This window comes from Haliotis rubra, unplaced genomic scaffold (genome assembly GCF_003918875.1).
Source record: "Haliotis rubra isolate DU_JTF1 unplaced genomic scaffold, ASM391887v1 Scf480, whole genome shotgun sequence".
NCBI lineage: Eukaryota > Metazoa > Mollusca > Gastropoda > Lepetellida > Haliotidae > Haliotis > Haliotis rubra.
This window is the reverse complement of record NW_025767169.1, coordinates 846,060-863,538: the sequence shown is the minus strand read 5'-3', so window position 1 is coordinate 863,538 and position 17,479 is coordinate 846,060. Positions and strand designations below refer to the sequence as shown.

Genomic DNA, 17,479 nt, shown 5'->3' with positions numbered 1-17,479 from the left:
TTGCAAGTAAAGGCAGTTGTTCTGGAAAAATAAGCGTCGAACACTTTCATGGAAAGTCAGACAAAACTGAATATAATTTACGAAAGACTTTTTAAATTATCAAAATGGATGCTATACCCTCTTCGAGCTTATTAAAACCTGTAATAAAAGAGAGTGCGTGGTGAGGGCGTCTTCACGCATATGTATATACTATTTGCATAATATATCATTTCTTCATGTTGTCTTTGGTAGTCAAAATTTAATTATGAATAAATAAGTTTTAAATTCTTCAATCAAGTTGAAAAAGTTACTTCACATCTGTGATTTAAAAAAAAAAATAGAGGATATTCTTTCCAAGTGAAGAATATGTTTGTGTTGAGTCCTTTACAAAGCTAATGTCAAAACACTATTTAGAATTGTGTTTAACGATGTTTACCTTATTAAGTTGACCGATTAGCATGGGGAGAGAAGAAATTGGTGAAGTGTATATACTATTTTGTTGAAACCCACAAAAAGTGTTTTTTTTGTAATAACAAAGAAAGATGTAGGTTAAGTGCGAATATGGGATTCATACACACGGTCACTTGATCCCTGTGAGTCTATGGGATGCAACTCAGCTGTTGGTTTGTTAATGTTCAAATCAAGAAGGTACAGAAATACTGTGTCGGAGGGTGTGTAGACTCCCCAACACTGTAGCCTTCTGTATCACACGAGTTGAACAACTGAACTCGGGGACAACAATTGAGAGTTCCAGGTACGACCGTATCATCTTATTAAAATGGGTACATTGTGTGAAGCCCATTCTTGGTGTCCCCCACCGTGATATTGCTGGAATATTGCCAAAAGCGGCGCAAAACTAAACTTACTCAGTCACTCACTCACCCAAGTACTCAGTCAGCACATTGGGAGGTACCAAACCTTTGGGCACCAAAACCAACCCGGATGCAAGCGGGAAATGTCGTCAGCTAGATCCGAATACTTAGTTCAGATTCCTGTTAATCACATTTGTGTCAAAAGGAACCGTTACGTAAAATGTTAAAAATTATGTGATTGGTTTTATCAAAAAGGTGAGCGAGTGAGTTTAGTTTTACGCCGCACTCAGCAATATTCCAGCTATATGGCGGCGGTTTGTAAACCATCGAGTCTGGCTCAGACAATCCAGTGGTCAACATTATGAGCATCGATCTACGCAATTGGGATACAATGCATCATTCATTCATTTCCATCTGGAAAATACTAATACCGAGTCGGGAGGCGTATTCTTATTATACACACCATTTGATGGGTTTGGGGTAGGTTCGGTCGAATTCCAGGTAACTTAAACCTGGTTCCCGTGGTCTGCTGCGCTAACGCTTCGACACTGAGGCTGTAGTTAACTCAAGCAACCGAGTTATTATCATGTAGGGCAAATAGTGTCATGACCTCGCTCAGAGATACAACACTAAAAGTAAAATGCTGTCATGCGGATAGACAATCCTGTGTGACCTTGAAAATAACATGTAAATGTATTTGTCTATGAAAAGTCAAGGTCAAGGTCAGTAACTGAATCCTGAAGCGGTGGTAAAATGTTTCTTTCAAGACGTGTATAGATTGCAGGAGGACTTTCAAGATTGTTTTATGAACGCTTTACTCGCCTTTGCCTTTATTTATGACAGGTGCCACCGATGGGAGAGGATATGCACATCTTTCAACTTACACCTGGTATCATCACTACTTGATATTGATTCATAAACACATGCTTATCTGGTAGGCTAAACTGTACAATCAGCCATGCTTTTAACAGATGTTTTTTATGGATTCGAAAGGGTTTTGTGGCTTCTATCTTATCAGACGATATTGACGAAGTTATTTCTGAGCTGTTTCACAAAGATTATGCGAGTTGGTCATAAACAACAGAAAACGCTGGTATCGTGTGCAAAATGGGATTCCTGTTGTGACGTGTCTAGTCACATGATACGTTCTTACAGTTTGTGGGTAGGGTGGCTGGGGGCGCTTAATGGATACCTTTGATTGAAGAGCCAACAGTTAAAACGTGGGAAATAATGTTCATATTTACTGTTTGTTGACTTGTTTGTTTGTTGTTTAACTCTTCAGTCAACAACTTATAGTGTAATATGGAAACTGACCGAGTTAATTCAGCTGTTTGAGGAAATAGCTGTGTCGTGATGAGGACGCTGGCTATCTGATCCTATTCCTCTGTGATGTAATAATACACGAATATGTCTCCTCATATATATAATTATATTTCTTATGTCCCAATTTAAAATGTTGGCGGATGAATGGTCACATGTTATGTGTGTTGGCTTTGTGTATGAAAGACATTCATCTTCTGTTTAGTTCTGAGACAAATCGGCAATAGGCAGTTTATGTTTGTTTGTTGTTGCCTCACTCGGCATTATTCCAGCTATACGGCGGCGGTTTGTAAACCATCGAGTCTGGACCAGACAATCCAGTGGTCAACATTATGAGCATCGATATACGCAATTGGGATATGTGTCAACCAAGTCAGTTGAATGTTCAGCAACCCCGCGATATGAATGATGACAAAACGATCCAAAACGACCAAACGGCAAAATCGACAGAAACGATCACCCTGTTCTCGTACAACACTGCACAACGAAGCGGGTCGCGACTGGGTCATTGGAAGTTTGCTTGCGTCAGTCTGCTCCCCAACCTTGCAATGTAAGCAAATGTAGCAATCAAACAACAGCAACATTTAAGAGATAAACAATCCCTTTCAGGTATACAAGTGTTATTTCATAATATGATGTCTTAAAATTCATGTTTAACTGTAAAGTTTGCAGATGACGCCGCACACGCTGGATTTATAAGGCACTCGGAGAATGACTATCGCTCTGAAATCACAAAATGTCTTGATTGGTGTAACATCAACTTCCTTAAATAATATGTTAAAAAAACAAAAGAGATGATTATTGATTTTCGGAAAAGTAAAAGTGAGCTGTTGCCAATTGCCATTGATAACGAAACCATAGATAGAGTTGAGGATTATAAGTATCTTGGCACAGTGATAGATTATAAGCTCAACTGGAACAGCAATACTGATCACATATACAAGAAAGGACTAAAGCGTTAAAGGACTAAAGCGGCTATACTTCCTACTAGATTGACACAACCATATTGTCATTTTTCTATAAGTCTTTTATTCAAAGATATTGGCACTATCTTCAAGCAGCAAATTGAAAAGAAAGCACGTAAAATTTTAAATAACAGCACTCATGTCCTATTTCCTGAATTTCAACTTCTTCCTTCTGGCCAACGACTGCGCACGCCGATATTCAGAACAAACAGGGCTCGAAATTCAATCATCCCAGCCAGCATCAGTGTTTTAAATGAATTATTTAATGTTTGTTTATCATTTTATAATACTCAATTGTTTCAAACTGTTATATTAATATACTTATATTGATGTTACTCAGCAAATATGTTAATGTCGCCACTATATAGCTCTGAATCTTAAATATATTATTATTTATTCATCATTTACCTTTACCTCATATATTAGGCGTTGTTGCTAGCTGTTTTAGTACTATTTCACATGTGTGTGTGGGGTGGGGTGGGGTGGGGGTTGGGGTTGTGGTCTTATGTATGTGTATCTTTTGTTGCATTGTATGTGTTTTCAATGTTAACCGTGCAAAGAAAATTTCCTTCGGGATAATAAAGCATTATCTTATCTTTGAAACGCGGGTGTTAGCCATTGGTTAAACTCTGGTTTGACAGCATTTAAACCTTAATCGATGGCTGGTAAAGCTGACTAGTGCCGTTTGATTGTTGCGCAATAACACCCGACGCTCACAGCATAGTGACCCGAGAGTCCTACTGCAGGAGAGACAACCATGGCTGACCTGTCGAGCACATCTATTTGGGTTAAAGTGTGTCTAATCCTCATTCCTTTGGGTGGATTGTTTCATTTGATAGGTTTCGCATCACCATATTGGGTCAAAGCAGGACTATCCCACAGTGGACTCTGGCGAGCTTGTACTCGAACCTGCATTGATTATCTAGACTATCCAGCACTGCTGCCGGGTAAGTACCACAAACATACAAAACATACAACATACATTTACCCCGCATTTGTTGAGGATTCAGGGGAGATAATCTTTTGAAACCATCCATATCTACAGTCCGTTTGATTTCATTAGAGACCGATGAATTGCTCACTAACACAATATCTAATAAACTTATTATTTTGTCGTCACTTTTCGCTATTTTTACAAGGGGAGACCACTTGCTGGTAGGACAGCCAGGCGAGTTGCACGTGTGAAGTTGAGATTTCATAACACACGCTTGTTGATTACCTGGCTGTTCTACCAGCACATGGTAGCCCTCGTGAAAAATAGCGAAAGTGAAAATAGCGAAAATTTATGAAAGTTTGTTTGATTTATTGCAAGTTGGTAAACCAATTATTTTTTCTGATGTCCAAAATTATGAGACAAATCATCAGAGTTAATCTGTCCATTTCATGTGACTGCACAATTTGGTTTTGTTGCAATTATTATATTTTGTGTTAATGAGCATTTCATCGATCTCAAATGAAATTAAACAGATTGTATATGTTTGGGGTTTAATACTTCTGTATAACGGATCGAAGCTATAATATGATCGTTTCGTCTATGAACTGAGCATAACTATTTGTATAGCTTTGTTATAATATGATCGTTTCGTCTATGAACTGAACATAACTATTTGTATAGCTTTGTTATAATATGATCGTTTCATCGATGAACTGAACATAACTATTTGTATAGCTTTGTTAAACGGATCGTTTCGTCTATGAACTGAACATAACTATTTGTATAGCTTTGTTATAATATGATCTTCTCGTCTATGAACGGAACATAACTATTTGTATAGCTTTGTTATAATATGATCGTTTCGTCTATGAACTGAACATAACTATTTGTATAGCTTTGTTATAATATGATCGTTTCGTCTATGAACTGAACATAACTATTTGTATAGCTTTGTTATAATATGATCGTTTCGTCTATGAACTGAACATAACTATTTGTATAGCTTTGTTGCACTACATGTTATGCAATGACGTGAATGTAACACTTCTGGCTGAATTTCTTTACTGCAGACATTTCTGCAAAGTTTCCTTTTTTCTTCCAGAAATAGCAGACATTATTTTTAACAAAATAATAATTATGTTTTTCACAAATATCACTTGCTATCCCAAGTAATGAAAGACTTTGCAAAGTCTGTAATTCCGGACTCGTGGAGACAGAATACCATTCTTTGCGCACCTGTGAAGACTATTATAATCTTCACTAGAGACATATCCCTTTGAATTTTGAATTCCCAACTCTGGCTAAGTTTAATTTACTTATGTCTTCTCAACAAGAATCTGTCATTAGAAATCTAGCCCCTTATATCTTCCATGCCTCAAATCTCCGCCTTAAAGCTCTTGTATTAGTACCTTGTATAATTTATATGACACTGTATTTGGGCTGGTATATCTTCCAGGCCTTGATGTACTAGTGTAAGTACCTTGTAAAATTATATAACACTGTATATGGACTGGTATATCTTCCAGGCCTTGATGTACTAGCGTGAGTACCTTGTAAAATTATATAACACTGTATATGGACTGGTATATCTTCCAGGCCTTGATGTACTAGTGTGAGTGCCTTGTATAATTATATAACACTGTATATGGGCCGGTATATCTTCCAGGCCTTGATGTACTAGTCTGAGTACCTTGTATAATTATATGACACTGTATATGGGCTGGTATATCTTCCAGGCCTTGATGTACTAGTGTGAGTACCTTGTAAAATTATATAACACTGTATATGGACTGGTATATTTTCCAGGCCTTGATGTACTAGTGTGAGTACCTTGTAAAATTATATAACACTGTATATGGGCTGGTATATTTTCCAGGCCTTGATGTACTAGTGTGAGTACCTTGTAAAATTATATAACACTGTATATGGACTGGTATATCTTCCAGGCCTTGATGTACTATGTGAGAGTACCTTGTAAAATTATATAACACTGTATATGGACTGGTATATCTTCCAGGCCTTGATGTACTAGTGTGAGTACCTTGTAAAATTATATAACACTGTATATGGACTGGTATATCTTCCAGGCCTTGATGTACTGTGTGAGTACCTTGTAAAATTATATAACACTGTATATGGACTGGTATATCTTCCAGGCCTTGATGTACTGTGTGAGTACCTTGTATAATTATGCATCACTGGATATGGCCAGTTATGTCTTCCATGCCTCGAATCTGCACTCTAAAACTCTTGTATTAGTACCTTGTAAATTTATGTATCACTGGATATGGACTGTTATATATCTTCCATGTCTCGAATCTGCACTCTAAAACGCTTGTATAAGTACCGTGTAAATTTATGTATCACTGGAAATGGACTGTTATATCTTCCATGCCTCGAATCTGCACTCTAAAACTCTTGTATGAGTACCTTGTAAATTTATGTATCACTGGATATGGACTGTTATATATCTTCCATGCCTCGAATCTGCACTCTAAAACGCTTGTATAAGTACCGTGTAAATTTATGTATCACTGGAAATGGACTGTTATATCTTCCATGCCTCGAATCTGCACTCTAAAACTCTTGTATGAGTACCTTGTAAATTTATGTATCACTGGATATGGACTGTTATATACATTCCATGCCTCGAATCTGCACTCTAAAACTCTTGTATAAGTACCGTGGAAAAAAAAAGCGACCCATGACTCTATGGCAGATGTGTAAACAACATGTCTGTGTATGACCCTAGTTGATCTAAAACCTATCAGTCGGTCCATTGACAGTAGTATTTGTAATCAGCAGACGTTCACTAAATTCAGATCTTTCAGTGAGGAGGAAGTACTCAAGCTGACCAAGAGATGTAAACCCACATCATGTGCTCGGGACCCTTTACCAACGTCCGTGCTGTTAAACAACCTTGACGTCCTTCTCCCTGTCTTGACGGTTATCATCAACACCAGCATTGAATCTGGTGAAATGCCTCACGTGTTGAAATCAGCACTTGTAAACCATTGCTGAAAAAGCCAAACCTGGATTGTGATGAATTTAGCAACCATAGACCGGTTTCTAACCTAACCTTTGTCTCCAAGCTCATTGGACGTGCAGTGTTTGATAGACTGTCAGAACATCTCCAACAACACGATTTGTATGACAATCTCCAGTCTGCATATCGTGGTCATCACAGTACTGAGACGGCGCTAGTCAAGGTCCTCGATGACTGGAGGCGTGGTGTTCATGAACAGAAAGTTGGTTTTATTAACCCTTCTCGATTCAAACTGTGTCTTTGATACCATCGACCATGGCAAACTCATCCATCGTCTCAGGTGTGATTTCTCCATTGACGGAACAGCTCTTACTTGGTTCCAGTCGTATCTGTCGGGTCGTTTTCAGACCGTCATCATTGATGGTCATTACTCCGACTCGGCCAGTCCTGTTCACATTGTACATAACAGAGATCGGAAGCGTACTTAATGAGCACCGTGTGAATCGCCATCACTATGCAGATGATGCACAGGTGTACAGATGCTTCACTCCTGACAACAACCAAACAGCTATTGCCTCGAGAGACATGTCCCAATGCTGAGTCAGTATCAATTCCTGGATGCTAGTAAATGAACTAAAATTGAATAGCAGCAAGACCGAATCAATTCTCCTGCGTCCAGTGAAACGGAGGGATCACTATGCTATTGATTCCTTCGAGTACGACAACTCACACATTCCTTTCGCAGATCAAGTCAGAGATCTTGGTGTAATCCTAGCCTCAGATTTGTCACTTGACAATAATGTCTCTTATCTAGTTAAGACCTGCTTCATCGCACTCCGGTACATCGGCAATATCTGTCAATACCTGACAACTGAAACAGGAACAACTCTTGTTCTATCCCTTGTCCTGAGCAGACTTGACTATTGCAACTGTCTGATGGCCGGTGCAACCAAGTCTCAGATACAAAAGCTACAAAGAGTCCAGAATGTAGCAGCCCGCACTGTGACAAGATCTAGGAAGAATGATCATATTACTCCTCTTCTATACTTTCTACACTGGTTGCCTGTGGATTTCAGAATTCATTTTAAACTTCTCTGATTTGTCTTCCGCTGTCTGTCTGGAACTGCCCCTACATATGTATCCAACTCTTCTTACTCTGTACAAGCCTTCTCGTTCACTCCTTTCCCAAGATAAAAATCTGCTTGTTGTCCCTAAAACAAGAACAGTGCAGTGTGGAAACAGATCCTTTGCCTATGCATCACCAGTGACCTGGAACAAACTTCCTGAGAATCTCAGGGACTGTACTGACTTTGTCACATGCAAGTCCTAGTTGAAAACACATTTGATCAGGATAGCCTTTTCTAATATCATTGTGTAGTTTGCTACATTCTGTCTGCGCTTTGAGCATGGCCTGCATGGATACCAGCGCATTACAAATGTGTTCTCTTGTATATGTACCTTGTTAATTTATGTATCACTGTATCACTCCATACCTCGATACATGTATAAGTACTTTGTAAAATCTATGTATCACTGGATATGGACTGTTATATCCCCCATGCCTCAAATCTCCGCCTTAAAAGGTCTTGTATAAGAACCTTGTAAAATTATATAAGACTGTAGATGGACTGGCATATCGTCCAGGCCTTGATGTACTTGTATAAGTACCTTGTAAAATTATATAACACTGTAGATGGACTGGTATATCGTCCAGGCCTTGATGTACTTGTATAAGTGTTTTATAATGTATCACTGTATACATATGGACCATGTTGTACACAGGGCTGATGGCCCACACCACTGTACCGAAATATGGGACGGAAAATATCAGTATACATGTATAAATTACTTCAGAAAGATCACCAGTTTTGTATTAAATCTGCATTTGTGGTGAAATATTGATCTCAGTGGTGAAACATTTTGCACTCCATTTGTCAGTATGAGAAATCCCGATTGACTGATAGGTGAGGGAATAATATTTTAACTGACAACAAATCATTTCATACACTCACAAATAAGCTAAAAAGAATTTTTTTTTACAAAATTGACTTACATACAAGTTTGTGGTAGTGTCCTGGAATTCATAGCAGTTGCACGTTTGACAGTCAAAATAAATTAGAGGATAATACACAAAGGTTAAGGTGTTGTTGATCACAGAGAGCTTTATCAGGAACTAACAAGTTGTTATCCACTGGATGTTGAAGTCTTGGTGGATCAAATGATGATTCATACACGTGAGAGTGAGTGGATTTAGTTTTACGCCGCTATTAACATTATTCCAGCAATATCACGGCGGGGGACACCAGAAATGGGCTACACACATTTTACCTTGAAAGGAAAACAGAGATTGGCAGAGCAAAAAACAAGCACTAACTTTATCATCTTATCACTGCCCACGTGAAATGATTCACAGTATTAAAAAAATAGTAGTTGTTGGGTACATGTTCAAAATATGGTTTTGCTGACCCTTCATTTATCAGCAACCAGTAAATGAACTATATTAGTTAAATAATGTATTTTAGATATAGAGTATATCTCAAATGGGTGGAGAGTAAATGAATATTTATTTAAATGAATATGAATATGTCGCATTGTCGTGTTTCTCCCTTTTCGATTACTGTTGCGCATGTGTAGAAAGTCAGTTAGTCTAGGCATGCGCAGAAAAAGTTTTCAGCGGTCTTTGTTACCTCCAATGGTTTTAAAATTCGAAATAGTAATGGCAGTGGGGGCTGCTTTTCTTGCACCTCATGCAATGTTTTTATTGTTGCTTTAGGAATTATTTCATATATTGTAAACGTCGGTGTGATCGACTTCATGTATCCCTGTCACTAACGTGTTTAACCAGCACTCCAATTGCACATTATTCACAATCTGTCATCCAATAACTTGCATTCAATCTATGCCATGTGCAACTGTCGTACAGTTTCGCCGAATCACACTCTTTCCAAAGCGATCGTGTGGAAAATTGAGAGTTTTATAATCACATCATATCTGAAAATATATTAGCAATACAACATGCATGTCTCAACACAAGATATTTAACTTGCAGCATGTTTAAATAGTTGTTCATCAAACTTGCCATCAAGACATTGAATTATTATTATCCTTACTCTCTGGTGATATTGCTCAAAGTGTCATAAAGCCATACTCACTCACTCACCGGTGCAGAGGAACGTTGCATAGCATATTTTCCTAAACAACTTTGAGAAATCTTTATATACATGTAAAGCGTTATTGATTGAAATATGCTGAAATTTCATGAAAATATTTTCATTTGTGTTTAGATATTTACTTCAGCAAATAATTATATATATATTTATTTAAACTATACTGCATGATTTATTAGATAACTGAAAATGCTTTGGTTTAAAATCGTGCAGTGGAGATGAATGATACGTCACACCCGTCTGTCCAGGGCATCCCACAGATGCTCGATCGGGTTTAAGTCCGGCGATCTTGAGGGCCAGGGGAGCACATTGATGTTGTGGTTCTGGAGGAAGTCTCTAGTGTGACGTGCTGTGTGGGGCCTGGCATTGTCCTGTTGAAACAACTCCCTCTGGCGATCAATGATTGGAAGGAGGTGTGGGCGTAGGATTTCGTCACAATACCGTTGAGCTGTCAGGTTGCCCTGGATCATCACCAAATCACTTCTCCTACGGCAGGTGATCACCCCCCACATCATAACACTTCCCCGTCCGAATCTGTCCACCTGGGGAACGCAAGCGTCGGCGAAACGTTCACGTCGACGTCTGTACACCCGCATTCTTCCATCGCGCCGTTCCAATAGAAATCGTGATTCATCACTGAACCAGATTCTACGCCAATTCGGTAGGATACAGGCCTGAACGTTGGTGCACCATTGAACTCGATGTCGACGATGTTGTTGTCGAAGCACAGGGCCAAAATAAGGTCTTCTGGCACGTAAACCAGCCTCTCTCAACCTGTTCCTGACGGTCTGTGCAGAAAGCCTCCTCAATCCGGGCATTTGTCGAGCGGTTCTGGTCGCCGTAGCTGTCTGATGACGCAGGTGATGTACCCGGATGTAGCGATCCTGCGCCGCAGTGGTCGCTCGATGTCGCCCACTACGAGGGGCATTTGCTGCCGAATTCCAACGGCGATATCTCTCCCAGAGCCGGGAAATGGTGCTTTGGTGAACATTCATGCGTCGGGCAACTGCACGTTGAGACTGGCCAGCTTCAAGGAAACCAACGGTTGGCTTCACTGGTGGCATTTAGACGTGGCATTTTGCTTCCGTCAACAATATTCCAAATACAGTGAATAATCGACAGACAGCGATCAACCTTTTATACCCATCATTGAGACTATCTGATCCCTAACTTTCACGTGCATTGCATGTGAATTGTGTATTCTGTGACACTACACGCCGAAATTGAAAATCATGCTGTTAAATACGGGTATTTTACGGATGGTGTGTTTTGTTGTGAGGTTTCAAAACATAAACACCATAGGACTCATAAACAGAGCAAAACCTTTTGTAAAATGAATCACGTTTTAATTCATTGCTACATGAAATTGCAATTTTCATTATGCGTTTCTTTTTTGGGAGAGTATATTTCTCCAGTATAGGGGTTGTACAAAAACTTTTGGAATTTCAGTTTAAATTTCTTCACCGCATAATCTACACTAAGAGGGAACTAAAGGTTATGAACCTAGTAAACGATGATATCTGCACTTTTTGTAAAACTGATCGGGAAGACTTAGCTCATGTTTTCCTTCAATGTGAATATGTAAAACATTTTTGGGTGACTCTGGAACTATTTCTGAATACCCACATTAATATGGGTATAACTCTGGATACCAATGCAATTCTTTTTGGCTATACAGGCCAATATAAATTGCTGAATCACCTAATCCTACTGAGCAAAAGGCATATTTTTTTATGCAGTCTAAAGGGCAACACCCTATCAATGGATAAGGTTATACATAACATAAGACACGTTTATGCCATTGAAAGGTTCAGTACTTGTAAGAACAACAAATATAATGCCTTTGAAAAAATTGGTCTCGACTCGCAAATAGTTTTAAACTTTAAGTAGATGTATTACATTTAGATGTTATTTAGTATTGGCTTTCAACCACAGTTACTACTCGATGTAAACAATGTACAATCACTGAACCTGGTAGTTCAAACACACCTGTGCAATCTTAATCAGATAAATTATGTATGATTGTTGTATATTACTGTGACTACAGCTACTAAATGTGTTCTCTCTGAGAATTTTGTGCCACTTCTGAGTCCTAGGATCCATAACCCGTAGATTTTTAGTCAGATAAACTACATCTGATGGTGTTTACTATTGTCTTATAGCTATATACGTACCTCCATGTGCAAACACTATGCCTTTTTGAACCTTTGCAAGTCAAATATGTTTTCACATCTATAGTGAGATAAATTACAGCTGATATGGTAGCCTATTAGATCATAGTCATGGAGTGACTCTTCTTGCAGACATTCTGCCACCTTTCAATTATTGTATTTTCAAACATGCTTGTACATCTCTAAGCTGACAAATTACATCTGGTCGTGTATACTATTGGCCTTTTGGTTTGCTATTAGCCTATAGCCATTGTGCCTTTCTTGAACTTTGGATCTCAAACAGTCAGATTGTCTGTCTATATTTGATTTTATGTATCACTGGCATACAACCTTGAAGTTTACATCCTCTGTCAGACATTGTGCCAATCTTGAACCGGTTTGTACCAGCTGGAGATAGAGTATATCTGGTTTTATACATCAGTTTTATACAATACTGTATATCTGTACAGCCATAGAATTACTTCATTACACTTTTCAATGTCCATCTCCCTGAACTTTGTTATGAAGCTTGTACAACAAGCGGATCCCTGTTTGTACCCACGTGATTGTACCCATTATGCTGGAATAAAAAAAAAAAAAAGAAAAAAATTTATGAAGGAACGTCATAATGCACGATGAAGGAATGTTATAAATGCAATCTTATGGAATGTTATACATATTAGATTAAGGAATGTTATATTGCAGTATTAAGTAATGTTATACAAATATTATTAAAGAATGTTAAACAAGAAAATGTTAAGGAAAGTTATAGATGCAATATTACGGAATGTTATACATTCAATATTAAGGAATATTATACATGCAACATGAAGGAATGTTACACATACTATAGTCAGAAATGTTACACATACAGTATGAAGGAATGTTGCGCATGCAATATGAGGAAATGTTAAAACATACAATATAAAGAAAAGTTATATAGAGGATATTATATGAGCGCCCATGTCATACTATGTTTACGACACGAGTGCCTAAATGTTGATATTTCCCGAGCTAGAGCGAGAGCGTCAAATTGAAGAAAATAAACCCAAATCTACCTTCAGATACAGACTGGCTACCCGCCGTCGCCGCATGCAGCACGCAACGTCACAGAAGAAACGTGACGTCATAGCCTTGTTCATGACGTCACCATGACAAAGTGATATATGAAGGAATGCTATACATGCAATGCCAAGTTATGTTATACATACAACATTTATGAATGTTATCAATGTAAGATGAGGAAAGTTCTACATACAATATGAAGGAATCCTGTGCATGCAATATGAAGGAATGTTAAACTGTAAGGTGAAGGAAAGTTATACATACAATATAAAGGAATGTTATAATGCAATAAGAAGGAATGTTATACATGCAACATGAAGTAATGTTAAATATACAGTATGAAGGAAAGTTTTGCATGCAATATGAAGGCGTGTTATACATGCAATATAAAGGAATGTTATGCATAATATATTTATGAAAGTTATGTATGCAAGGTGAAGGAAAGTTATGCATACAAAATGAAGGAATGTTCTAATGCAATATGAAGGAATGTTATGCATGCAGTCTGAAGGAAAGTTATATATACATTGTGAAGGAATGTTATAATTCAATATGAAGGAATGTTATGCATACAATGTGATGGAATGTTATACATGCAATATGAAGGAATGTTATGCCTGCAGACTGAAGGAATGTGATATATACAACATGAAGGAATGTTCTCCAGACTATATGAAAGAATTTTATTATGCAATATGAAGGAATGTTATACATACAATATGAAGCTTTGTTATATGCAATATGAAGGAATGTTATAAATATAATATGAAGATATGTTATACATACAATATGAAGGAAAGTTATACATACAATGCATACGGAGAACTGTTATACGCGCAGTTGCACGCATGCACATCCGTCCATCCATACATCCGTCCATCCATCCATCCATCTACGAATTGTGCAATCGTAAGGAATGGTGTACATAAACTATCAAGGAATGTTATAATGCAATCTGGAGGAATGTTTTGCATACAATCTGAAGGAATGTTATGCATACAATCTGTAGGAATGTTATGCATACAGTATGAAGGAATGTTACACATACTGTATGAAGGAATGTTATAATGCAATATGAAGGAATGTTTTAATGCAATGTGAAGGAATGTGATACATAGTTACAATGTGAAGGAAAGTTATAAACACAATACATACGAAGAACTGCTATACACGCACATCCATCCATCCACATACGCACACACAAACACGCACGCACGCATGCATGCGTGCGTGCGTGCATATCTCATTATCTGATGCCTTTCATATCTCTAACAGATGCTATTTTCACACTTCGTTTCCTTCCAGGTTGGTTACGCGCGACCCAGTTTTTTTAGACAGTCGGGTTGATCGCCATTGCCGCAGCAGCTGTCCTTCTGTTCCTGTCAATCTTCGTGCAGGCGCTCAAGGATAATAAGATCATCACAATCATCAACGCCTCAGCCTGCTTCGGTGCCTGTACGTGTTTATATTTGTGAACCTACTTGATCCTCACGGACATTTCTATTCAGTGGAGTGATTCCAAAGATCAGTTGCTTCACACGACATAATATGCGAGTGAGAACGGGTGGTTGCCTATGGCGACGGAGTCCGTTGTACTGAGTTGCGTCCCTTTGTAGTTCCAGTTGGCACTGTAACACCACATTGATCAGTGTCCTCGGGGTTCACCAAAGTGGTGAACGCTTTAAGTCTGCCTCATTGCTAGCATTTCTCATTCCAAACCTTGGCACGCCGTCATTTAACTGCTCAAATCAGCCTCGTTAACATTAACCTGGGTATCAACATTTGAAGGGTTATGGGCAAATATACTCCCATGGAGTGAGGCTGTAGTACCAATATAAATGCTGATGCTTGAAGGTTGTAGAGTCACATCGACTTAAACGATGTATCGAGTTAAGAGAGTATCATTGTGCATGCAATTGTTTCTCTTCAACATACAGATGAAGTTGAAGTCAAAACAAACGAGAAATTTCTAGAATGAATACGCAGATACGAAGCTTTTACTTCGAGAAAACCGTCAGTTCGACATAAAGGTGTTTGATTATATTTGTATATTTCCAGGTGGAACAATCATCATCGGCGCGATCATCTCCGGCAGTCAGGCTCTCCTGGTAGACCACCTTAGCTGGGCTTTCGCGCTGTGCATTGTGGGGGCAATAATGGAGGGCGTGGCAGGCGCATTAATCATAGTGGGAACGTTCGCTGCCAGAACAACATTAGCGATAAGACCAGCCGGAGAAGTCTGAAAGTTATATGTCAAAATGATAGAGACGAACATTTCATGCTTTATGTTAAAGGATATTTGAATAAAACAACGTGTGTCTGGGAATACGTCTTCTTATGCGACTTGACAACAATTGATCATCCATTAACTCTAATATCGTGTCTTCTGTAAAATTAACAGTTGACTAGGAGTCATGACAGTTATAGATATAGCATGTTTCATGTAGACATTTACCGGGTGAGAGTAGTAGTAGTAGTAGTAGTAGTAGTAGTAGTAGTAGTAGTAGTAGTAGTAGTAGTAGTAGTAGTAGTACAGTTGACTAGGAGTCATGACAGTTATAGATATAGCATGTTTCATGTAGACATTTACCGGGTGAGAGTAGTAGTAGTAGTAGTAGTAGTAGTAGTAGTAGTAGTAGTAGTAGTAGTAGTAGTTGTAGTAGTAGTAGTAGTCTAATTCTCTGGAAAGGTGAATCTGAAGTTTGAGTTAAGCGCCAGATGTTATGTGTTTCGTTCTGGGTTTGCGAGTGCTTCCGACGATACCATTTTTCCTTTAACTGATATACCTAAAGGCATCGGGTCGGTGTTTCAATGCCGTTTTCGTGACAGAGTCACGCCAAAGAGGTTCTTGATGTTAAATACCTTGCCTGGCGCCAGTCACTAGTTGAATCCGAGTCAGTATGATGTTTCTGAATGGGACTGTGGAAACTGCATTGCCACATATTAAAATGTTTCTTCTTTAAAACAGGTTTTTACTCAAGTTCAAAGCCATATCGTTATATCATATTTGAAAGAAATTACTTTTATGACAAGACATAACTTTCTGCAAAAATATTCAGATCTTACATTTTCCGTGATATATGACTAATATTTCATATGGTCTTAATTGGTAATATGATTGTCTTTTATGTGCACATGATGGTATTCATAGAACTGAAGAGGAATCCCTTTTTATGTTTGATAACGGTGTTAGGATCTACACGAAAACGTCGCATCTATTACAATAAAGAAGTTGTCTGTCCATAAAAAGGTGTCCCTCTTCCTCATACCAGCTTCTAAATGCCATTGATAGAAGAAATTCATAGTAACTGTTTCGGTTTTTTGGTAGCGAAATGCTTGAAAACTGCTGATGCAGTGTAAAACAATATTCATTCATTGATTTTTCCTGAATGGGATATTTATGTTGTAATGCGTAATATGTCAGTGCACGCACACAGCGAACAGTGTTATCGATGTAATAAATAAATCCGATGAAGATGGCGCTTCGATCTGATAAATATGGAAATGGCGTTGACTGGCTGGAAATGGTTTAGAACTCCCTATATGCGGGCAATTACAACAATTTTACTCAATACCTAATATGTAATTTTTCAAATATGTTTTGATAAGGGTTTCCCATGTGCCATGTCGAGAGACGACCAAACCACAGCTATTTCTGACGAGAGTTTACTTGTAACTCATCAAACACTAAGGTCAAGGTTTCACCTTGTCGCACTTTCTGCAGGACCAGTAATTATTACTGACCTGGGGGCCGTTGTACAAAACAACCGTAGCGCTATTTGTTTAAAGACATCTAATTCCTGTTGTGTTTCATTATATGAAGCAATAAAAAATATTCACAAAGAACCGTTCAGTGGGAATCATATTCACGCACAAAGGCAAGTAAATCCTGTCGACTAATTATTTTGCTAATAGATATTTCACATCGTCAAAATTAAATATTTTACTTTTCCGATTCGTCCGAACGTCCTTTTTCTATTCCGAACAGTCATGTCGGGCTATTCGTAGCCTAAAACCTTAGTTGTGGCCGAAGTGTCACTGCTTCGACAGATTATCGTTTGTTTTCAAACGTGTACAGCAGGTTGATAAACTCTTTCCTCG

The 17,479-nt window shown here is 38.3% G+C and overlaps 1 protein-coding gene across 1 annotated transcript in view; it reads left to right on the top strand.

The window, feature by feature from the left end:
- Nucleotides 1–3,769: 3,769 nt before the first annotated feature.
- The window catches only part of LOC124291078, a 72,446-nt gene continuing 58,736 nt past the window's right edge, over nucleotides 3,770–17,479 (top strand). Inside the window, exon 1 of the mRNA XM_046727987.1 lies at nucleotides 3,770–4,023. Coding sequence (XP_046583943.1) covers nucleotides 3,834–4,023 — 190 coding nt within the window. The 5' untranslated portion in view covers nucleotides 3,770–3,833. The remainder of the gene's footprint in view (nucleotides 4,024–17,479) is intronic.